The following is a 10,344-nucleotide window of genomic DNA, read 5'->3' as shown; positions in this document are numbered from 1 at the left end:
TTGCTTTCTAAGATACGTTTATCCTACTGTGAAAACAGAAAAACCTTCTAGCCCTGATGACACCTGGGTCTAAGCTGAAGACTCTCTTAGGAACCAGAAGAAACATCAGCTACACTTTTCTTTCACAATTATTTAGTGCATAAACTAAAAACTGGTAGAATAAATCCTCACGCTATGGAAATACAAGTCTGGGAAATAGTCTGTCTCCATAAGCCAAGAGGTTCAAGGACAAATATTCCATGTTTAATCTCAGGGCCCACTTCTATAGCAAGTGCTTCTGTTCTCATGCTACAAAGCACAAACCAGCTGGAAACCACCCTAAGAAAGCTGGGAAGTTCATTATATAACTGGGGAATACGAAACCTTCTAGCACTGTCCTCCAAGCATGGCATGATTCTGCCCTTTATTTCCTGCAAAAAAAAAAAAAAGCAGCACAAAAACGTGTGATACCATATGGTTAGTTAATAAAAACAATAAAAACCTGCAATCTTCATTGACAAACCTTTCTTGGAACTGCTTCGAGGGGATCAAGCCTGCTCTGAGGTTGGTGTCTCCAACACGCTTTGCTTGCCACCATGTAGGATCATCTTGGCTTACAACTTCCAGGATGTGTCGTCTCTTAAAGGGCAAACCAGCCTCCTGGCAGGGAATGGCTCTGTCTTCTTTGGGATTATAGCAGAAAAGGGCCCTCATAAACACCTTCAAAAGAAAGTAACGCATCCTTTCTTCTTGTCCTTTTTGGAATTACAGTGTACCTTAAGAAGGTACTTTTCTGACAATAACATTATTAACTAGAAAAATCTATACACTTTTTCTCCTTCTTGTGCTTTGTGGTACTCAAAAATATTGAACCCTAGTAAACTGCACTTGTATTTTGATTTACCCATGCAGAAAAACAAACTAACTTCCAAGCATCTACTCAGTCATTAGGTATTGTCACTGTGCAACGTGAAACTCAAAGTCCCAAGTAAGCACAGCCTAGCTAAACACAAAATGCAACAAACAGGAAAAATAGAAGGGGAAAGAGAAAACTATAAAGATGGATTTATGGCAAAGTAGCTTTATTGTGAAGGCTGTACTTATAACATTTCTTTAATCAACATCTGATACTTAACTTTGGATTTGTATCCTGGCACTACTGCATATATCAGAGCAGAAAGATTTCTAGAAGTAATTTGAGGGGTTCCAAGGAAGAATTTGTCTGCAAAAAGCAGGGAAGTAGGGAGGCTGAGAAGGAATCCTGGAGGGGACCACTGACACAATTAAGTCATTGCTGATAAAGGAGGCCAAATGCAAAGGCCTACTATGGCCAAATGACGAATGCAGCTCTGTTGGAGGGCAGATCTGTTTTGACTCAAGTGAGTGGCAAAATGCCCAGCGATAATGGGCAGATAACAGCTGTCACAGCAAGAGGAGACTGGCAGGAACACCAGGTTTAATTATGCAAACCAAAAGAAGCAGCTAGATTATGAATGACCACGTGCCAAGATAAGGAGAACAGAATTCACTTAAGTACTTATACTGAGCAATATGGCACAATCCTTTATGTCAAGAAGGTGCTCTGTTGTCTTTTCAGTATTATTATGGGTCTCATTCTGTGATGATTCTTACTGAACCAACAGGAATCTTAGATAAATGCAAGTATGAAAACCATGCTTTGGTACTCTACCAGGCTCTGCATACCTTGCTGTCTTTCAGACGATCTTCTTCTTTGATGGCTGGAATTATTTTTAATGTTATCGATCCCTGAGACTGTGCCTGAGAAAAAGGAAAATGTTGGTTTTTTTCCACTTTGAAATCAGTGTAAGGACAACGCAGACTATCCAAGTCCCAATTTAGGAGCCAGTCAGTCTTCTCAGAACTTTAATAGGCAAAGCTAATCCCCTATTTAACTGTCATGATGTTCCATGAATCTTCCACAGCACTGTAATCCCCATGGAGACACCAGCAGTAATTCCTCAGCTAGAATCTATTAAGACTTGCACTAAAATTCTTTCATTTCCTTTTGGCAACCACATTCGTTTCTGGATTACAGCTCATGAAGTATTAAAAACTTCCACGGCTTTTAGTATGATACCAAATTAAGTTTTTGGAGCCTGAATATTTTAAGGAGCTTGGCTGACAAACAGTTGTTTTCCCAGATTGCAGCTCTTTTTTCTTACTTGTTAGGGTGCAAACATAAACATTCACTAAGTAAACACATCCACTCTAAATATCTTTGCTAAAAAATGTCATTTGTTAGTTACAGTAAATTAAGAAGTGATTGTAGGTGCTTGAAAATTCAGAATAGGTTCATCTGATCTATTTTTAGATACATTCCCTTGTATGAGATAACTGTCCTAGAGGAGCCTGTTACTCTGTACAGATAGAAATAGAAAGCAGGAGGATCAGCGTGGACAAACAGTTGTAGGTCTTCTTCAGAAACAAAACACAGAAAGAAAACTATCACATTGCAGGCATTTAAAACAGGACAGACAAACACTACCCCAGAGTCCCCCCAAATCAGCTTCATACAAGATTTCAAAGTACAGTTTTGATTTCTCCCCCTGAACCAAAAGCAGTCATTCTCCTCATCCAGTACAATTTAGTACAAATTTAAGTTAGGTGGTGGAACTGATGCCAGAGACTTCAGCCTCTTAGTGCTGGTTTTCTTCTCACTGCATCACTAACCCCACTCAGCACAGGCAAGAGGGAAGCAAGCTGCAGGAGGGGAGTCAGAGATGAGTAAGAGCTCCTGAGTAAGGACACTTCCTGCAACACAACAGGATGACCACAGATGTAGGAGTTCAGAAAGACTTAAAGATTTGTGGCTTAGAGCAGCTTGGAGCAAGAACTGTTAAAGTCTTGAGAAATCTGGTAGTAAAGGACAGACTGACAGCACCAATGGGCACACAATTAACTTTCTTCAGCTTCCTGACATCATGAATGAACTGCTTTCCTATTAAGAACACACTTTCAATTTGCAATTTGCTTGTCATAAACAAAGCATGAGGGGGATGTTCTTGACAAAGCAACACATAACTTTATATTTGTATCTTACTTGGTACCGATTCAGTTCCATGGAAGTTTCTGAAGTCAAAAGGAGAGGATTAAATAATCCACGTTGAGAAGAAAAACTCTTAGTGTAAAGACAAGCAGGGATTCCATCTTTTAGCTCTACACACACATCTTAAACTCAAGGTTAAATTTCATCATCTATCGTAATTACTAGATCACCCAATAGAAAAGATCTTGAAACAGAAATCAGTGCAGACCAAAATCTGACTTATTTCTTCGGGTCGTTTGTGAAGCACAGCAATGCCATTGACTTCTCTCAGTTCATCTCCAACGTGGACAAGACCTGAAAAGAGAAGTAAGTTAAAGCCTATAGAATGGAGAGCAGCACTCCTCTGACATCTGACCCAGGTTAATGCACGTGTCTCCCTCCTCTCTCACTCTGAACTTAGTGGATTTCCCTCTACAGCCAAGTGCTTCCACTGGCAGTGTGCTCTGCAATCTCCTGCTCTTAATCCACGTGGCAGTTTTTTCATGCACCAGAGTCATAAAGACCAGAGCAGGGAGTGCATATTTGGCAAGATACTTTGGAAAATCACCTCCTCTACATTTGGATCAGCACTAAGAATGAAGAACTGAAATAGCTTCCCAAGGATGATCAAATCCTGTACCATCAGGAGACAGGTGCTGACTATAAAGACAGGAATAACATGGCTGTCAGCTGACAGATCAAAACCACGCAGTCCCAGAAAGATTGTTGGACTAATCAACTTAATTCTTAAACAAGCCATGAAAAGGCCCCTAAAAATTTTACATTTGCTTATCTAGTTAAGTAAGAAATACTGCATTTGTGCACAGTGTAACTACTGTTCAGTGACAGAGAAGAATTTGTGAGTCAAGAAAACAGCAAACAACTCACAATATACTGGAAACACTAAACATACTAAGATGTAAGACTGAAAGTTAAATCACCCTTATTTCTTTTCTTTTCTTTTCTTTGATACTTACACCTACTCCTCCCATCTCTGCTGGCATTTTTCCCAGTGGTTATTTTAAACAAAAATGTATCTAATTAAAATAATAGATTCCTGATGAAATACGGAAATGCTAAGCACAGCTCTACTCATTTCATTACATTTATCAGATTATGCCAACAAGAAAAATGGTAACAGTCAAGAAAAAAGCTGTAATTAGCTAATATTTTTCCATCACAGTAATTCATTAATTTTGGGATTGTATTACCTGTATATTAAAAAGTACACGAGGCTTGGATTCTATAAATCACACATAAGGCCCATTCAGCTTATTGCATAAACTCTGAACAAGCACCTTCTAGAAAATAAAGTCAAACACCACATGAATTAACCCTGTAGAATCTGGAAGCGTGGTGCACAACAGCCTATGGAGGGAAGTCTCTCCTGCCATCAGGCACTTGAAATTCAGCTGCCAAGTGAGCCTACATGCAGGCTCCCCTCACAGTCATTGAGGAAGAAAGGCAATTCCAACATTGGAATCCCATTCCAAGGCCTGCTGGGATGATTAATTCCTCAGCAATGTAAGTCTCCCTCCACTGACTGCACAGAGTACACATTCCAGTTCAGACTTGGCATCCAACAGTTTCCTATTATGAATTAAGTGAGTTAAGTGAGCTCTATCTTTTTCATAAAATAGTCAACATGCCCAAAGAGCTGGTTTTGCTCATGAAATTTACCACTGCGATCAGCTGCACCACCTCTCATGATCCTTGCTACAATCACAGCCCCTGTATGCTCATCTCTTCTGATGGTAGCTCCCTGAAATAAAACACAGCCCCCCCAAAAAAGAAACCATCATAAGAAATTTGCTTAGGATATACTAAGCAGTGAAATAAACTACGTCTTCTAAACTGGAATTCACTTAGAATTCATACAGATTTCGTCTTCCACCTTAACAGCTTTCACTGCTATTGAACTTCAGCTGGTGGCCACATCACATGGTTGCAGGAAAGCCCAGTGCTCCTCCTCTTTCTGATCACTGTGCTCAGTGTTTACATCACACTGTCATTATGGTGGTGATATATGGACTCAAGCACACAAAACAATACCTTGCAAAGTGCTTTCTTTATGTGTCTTCTGAATCTTTATACAACAGAGCCAGCCCTATTATGCATAAAGGGTGAAAGCCAAGGAATTACAGAGTTTTATGAGTTCTTTAAACCTCCAAGCTCTGCTGGCAATATAAAACTTCAATCAGGAATTAAGCCTCTGCTCTCTTCCACTACCTACTGTCACACACAGTTCCAAAAAGCACTTCAGAGACCCCTTCCCCACTGTAATTATTTTTTCTTAGGAAATCATTTCTTTCTGTTTCTATTTGTATCTTGTCAATAAACTGTTTATATACAGCTAGTAAACACACCCCTAAAATACATCACTGACACTCATGTAGAGGAAGGTATTCACTCATTGTATGCTAGCTATGACACAAATTACTGCATATAATGAGCATAATTATTTTAATATACAGTTTCCTCAGAAGTAACATTCCCAGCATGTTACAAACACGTCTATACAATGTTTATTCAGAACTATGAATCTGTATTGACCAAAGTTCTTTTAGGCAATTTTACTTCAAAGCACTCTCACTTTCTGTAGAATCCTTGGTGATGCCCTTCATGCACCTCCTCTGTATTTACAATGACTCCTTTCCAACACAGAATGTTATGATTAGATGTGGATTATCTGATACGTACCAAGGGCTCTTTATTTTTCACTAGCCGAACAATTTTCACTGATTCTTCATCAAAATCATCATCAAAGTTATCAGGCAGAGGTGGAAGGACGGGGTCAAAGTTCTTCTGTGCTACAGTGTCATGTACTACAAGCATTGCCTGTGTAAACCAAGTAAGAAACAGTAACACAATCGAGCAACATCATGGCTTCCAATTCTCAGCTTTCAGACATGACAGCAAACATAAAAACAGACACACAAAGAAAGAAAAACATCCCCAAAAGCTAATTTGGGGAAAATTCTACACGGAAGCCCTGAAGCAGGAATAGGTGGTTTCTTACTGGTCTTCTAGATACAGTAACTGAAGAAGTCAGTATTTGGTGCTAAAGGCTTTTGCTTTCTCTTAGGACTGTCCAATGTAACTTTTCCTGTGCAGAATGCTGTTGGAGTCATGCAAAGAAACCTGAGCAAGTTCTCTGGTGTGTTCTGGTGGTTTTTTGTTTGTTTGTTTGTTTTTACCCTGAGATGTGGTGTTGTCAGCAGCTGAAGCAGCTCTTTTTCTTCATTATTCACTGGCGCAGTCTGCAATTCTTCTATTACCTTCAAAATAAAAAGGAGCAACTTCTAAACAAAAGGTGTCCATAATTCCATACAATCCATAAAAAAATCCATAAGCAGTGCATAAAAAAAAAAACAACACCTCTGGTGTTTGCCCTGTGATAAAGCACTTCAACACTATTTGCAACCAGGTGGCATTATTTGTGTGCATCATGCAACAGAAGTTTCCTTATTACCCTGCAAAGCCTGGACACCCAAACACATTCTGTGAACAGCAGTGCAACTTGGATTGTAACAGACTTATGTCCTTAAGATGGAACTCCTAAGTGGAATACTCTGATGTCTCTAGCTGCCTCTCCCATAGGAAGACCATTTAATATCATCCCTCTGCTCTGCTTGTGGTCTGTCTTCACTGGACACATGACATAGTATTTTTGACAATTTATTTCCTTGACCAGCTATAATAAATAAAATTTATGTAAAAAATAAAATTTGCCAATAGATTTCCAAGAGAACTGAGGAAGAAGAGAAATACATACCCATAGAACACAATGGTTTTGATCTGTTGGAAGAGTGGACTTAAAGAGAAAAGGGATAAAAAAAGAGATCAGGAGTTTTTTTACTCACATCTTCAACTAATCCTGCTGCGCTGTGCAGAACAGGAGTTGGACTCTGTCTTTCATAATGACGGAGCTTTTCATGAATCTGAAAAAGATACAAAACTTCTTAAAATAAAATAAAAATATTCCACATACTTTTATGCATAACTTTTCTGAGATAAGCATCAGAAAAAATCACCTCTCTTGGGGTTATTTTTCATCTATGAGGTTTGTTGTGTTTTTGTTTTTTTTTTTTGTCTTCTTTTTGCTAATGCTAAGAAATCTGTTAAAGCTTCAGCAGCACAAGGGAAAAAATGAAGTCACCTCATGCTGCTTTTCAGCTACTGGGTACAGTACCTGCATTTTGGCAACTGCATCAAGTAAACTATGAAGTGTTCCTAATTTGACTAATTAAACTAATTAGATGTAACTAACTACTGACCAAACCTTACAAACAGGCCTTCCCATTTGATTCCCATCACACAACTCAACATGAACATCCAATATCAGGCAGGAATGGTTTTGTTTGAACAAAGTATCTTGATTTTCATTGAATTTTCTTCATGTTGACATTTAAATAAATGTGTGTTTTGGACAACACAGAATGCTGCACAACACCAACTTAGATTTGGCAAAGTTGTTGATAAACCAAGGAAACAGAGAATATATAACCTTCAAGGAAAATGTAGATTGATAAACTTTTACCTTCATCAGGTAGCTGAGACTCTTTTCACTGAAGACATCCTTAAGGAACCCCATTTCCTCTTTATGATTTGAATCAGGTCGTAGCTGAGATGTCAAAAGGGCTAAAGTTTCATGTAAACCTACATTTAAATTCAAGACAGAAAAGATTTTGTAGAAAGCACACCTTACAGGTCCCTCTACTACAGGTTTAATGTCAACTACATTTACTTGGGTACCATCTTGATTGTTATTGTCTGCACAGATGTGGGTGCTTGTCATCCAGTCATTTGTAATGCTTCCTTCTTAAGCAGTAAATGCATCTTGAGATACAACACACATCACATTACAGCCAAAGCTACAAAAGCAACACTTTTTAAAGCCACTATTTTTGATGTTTTCCTCTTCACGTATTCCTTTTGCTTCTGCAATGGCCAATCCTCTGACAAACCTGAAGTTATCACAGTTCCAAAACAGACATGGAAGATCACTGAACCACTGCCTTTGTGGCACAGCCATCAGCTCTGCTTCCCAAAGTACTCTGCTTGCAAACATTATCCTGTTCTTTCTACCTCCAGGCACCTTTTTTAACTCTTAATAACGTCCTTCAGCTCCATTTTTCACACTCCTCTGCCCTTCCATATTCCTTCAGGTAAACTGCTATGAAATCTAGTTGAACCATCTTCATTCTATCTTATTCAACTGCAGTGTGAGTTCATTTCCTGCATAAAAAGCACACACACACCAGGGTTTCAGTCACTGCTCTGTTGAAAGCATGCAGATTCGTTACCTGAGTCTTCTGAAAGCACTGGCATGGCTTTGTTCGTAATCTTAGACACAAATGTTCAACTTAAATCAACACAACTGCTTCTTCTTTCTGGACTGAGAGTGAGAGGCAGTTCTGAAATCAGCAAAGATAAAAACCTAAGTTCAAGCACGTGAGAAAAAGGGAGATCATGTAAAAGCAGTCATTTACTACTATACATTTTTCTGTTTGGTTTAACCTGAGTCAGGCACAATCCTGCAGTTATTTTATGCATGCAATAACATGCAATAAAGTAAGATACTGTGTTATATAATAACGTCTTGTACAGAGCTGATGGCAAAGAGAACAGATGCTTCCCTGTTCTATTCTCAAGAGAGCCACAGCTTTAAAGGGCCTAAAGAGTCATTGAAAAATGAAAAGAGAAAGCACGATACGGAATGGATGGCTGAAAACACAGGAACAGAGTGTGCAGGATGATCCCATCATGAGATGTTCTGGCATTCCAATGCAGGCCGTGCTACAATTAGATGCAACTCATTAAAGCTAGCAGGAGTCAACCTTGGGCATGGTAATAAGGATGCTACAAAAATTACAGCTGACTCCGTTGTACAAAAAAAATTCCATTGGATGCTTTTATTGCTGATTTCTCTGGAGGGCAAATGACTCCAGAAAATTTACATTTCAAAGAGCAGAACTGAATCATAGAATGGCCTGGGTTGAAAAGAACCACAATGATCATCTAGTTCCAACCCCCTGCTATGTGCAGGGTCACCAACCAGCAGACCAGGCTGCCCAGAGCCACATCCAGCCTGGCCTTGAATGCCTGCAGGGATGGGGCATCCACAGCCTCCTTGGGCAACCTGTTCCAGTGCCTCACCACCCTCTGGGTGAAAAACTTCCCCCTAATATCCAACCTAAACCTCCCCTGGCTCACTTTAAAACCATTCTCCCTTGTCCTATCACCATCCACCCTCATAAACAGCCGTTCCCCTCCTGTTTATACGCTCCCTTCAAGTACTGGAAGGCCACAATGAGGTCTCCCTGGAGTCTTCTCTTCTCCAAACTAAACAAGCCCAGTTTCCTCCACCTCTCCTCACAGGAGATGTACTCCAGCCCTCTGATCATCAAGGCAACAGACTTATTTAATTAACTTTCAAGGTTGTTTCTAATACACACTGCTTTACAAAAATAAGCATGTTCCATCCTCTATCCCTCACTTCATGCCGGAATAAACACACACACAATTCATTCAACCAGTTTGGTTCATTCACTACTCCATTTCACTTGACATGTACTTAATGTGTTCTCTGATTACCAATAAAGTCAACTTTAATTGCCTGCTCTGTCTACGTAAGAATGTGTGCCTCCCCCAGCCACACTTATTGAGCACCAAAACCAAAGCAAACAAACTTGTCTTCCAGCCTCTTAATCCAAAAGCATCCTGCCCAGGAACCTGGAAAACTGTTTTAACACCTCAAAAACCCAACAGAGAACTCTGGGTCACCGGATTGGTGTTAGAATGGATGTTTCTCCCAAGGAATGATCCCATGTTCTGTAAAACCCCACCAGGCTGTGCTGCTGGGCTGAACGCTCAAAGGAATGCCGTGCATCCCGTGCCCAACCATTAATTGCTGGTGTTTTCAAGGCACTAAACTCAACCCCAGGCACTTGGCATGTTGCAAAGGAGGCTGAAAAACCATAGAGCCCTTTTTGCGCATGGGCTCAACTGTCCTTTTTCCTAAAATCCACGTAAGTCCTTTCGTAGAGCGCTCTGGTCCAGCAGGACGAGGCCTGCTGCCCACGGGCACAGCGATGGCACAGCCACTACCTGAGGGAACGAGCCTGCTGCGGTTCAGCCTACGGCAGGCTCCTGTAACCTACAGGGCCGAGCGGTGGAACTGCTCACACCAGAAGGCGGACATCAGCCCAGCGAGGGGAGAGACCGCTCGGGGCGGACCGCGGCTGCAGCACAGCACAGCTCCATGCTGCTCCGCCCGCACACCCCGCTCCATCCCCGCACCCCCACACCCTCAGCCG

General features: G+C 40.6%; 1 protein-coding gene across 5 annotated transcripts in view; it reads right to left on the bottom strand.

Annotated features, from left to right (window-relative positions):
- Positions 1–8,442, bottom strand: part of MPP3 (membrane palmitoylated protein 3) — a 14,841-nt gene extending 6,399 nt beyond the window's left edge. For all 5 annotated transcript variants that reach the window (XM_031557059.1, XM_031557060.1, XM_031557061.1 and 2 more), the window contains exons 1-9: positions 8,332–8,442; positions 7,566–7,684; positions 6,889–6,966; positions 6,223–6,303; positions 5,726–5,863; positions 4,706–4,787; positions 3,255–3,340; positions 1,684–1,758; positions 503–699 (exon numbers count right to left, since the gene is read on the bottom strand). In XM_031557059.1, coding sequence (XP_031412919.1) covers positions 503–699; positions 1,684–1,758; positions 3,255–3,340; positions 4,706–4,787; positions 5,726–5,863; positions 6,223–6,303; positions 6,889–6,966; positions 7,566–7,684; positions 8,332–8,356 — 881 coding nt within the window. In that variant the 5' untranslated portion in view covers positions 8,357–8,442. The remainder of the gene's footprint in view (positions 1–502; positions 700–1,683; positions 1,759–3,254; positions 3,341–4,705; positions 4,788–5,725; positions 5,864–6,222; positions 6,304–6,888; positions 6,967–7,565; positions 7,685–8,331) is intronic.
- Positions 8,443–10,344: the final 1,902 nt, after the last annotated feature.

Source organism: Meleagris gallopavo, chromosome 29 (assembly GCF_000146605.3).
Source record: "Meleagris gallopavo isolate NT-WF06-2002-E0010 breed Aviagen turkey brand Nicholas breeding stock chromosome 29, Turkey_5.1, whole genome shotgun sequence".
NCBI classification, from domain to species: domain Eukaryota; kingdom Metazoa; phylum Chordata; class Aves; order Galliformes; family Phasianidae; genus Meleagris; species Meleagris gallopavo.
The sequence above is the reverse complement of the archived record's forward strand: the minus strand, read 5'-3'. Positions and strand labels throughout refer to the sequence as shown.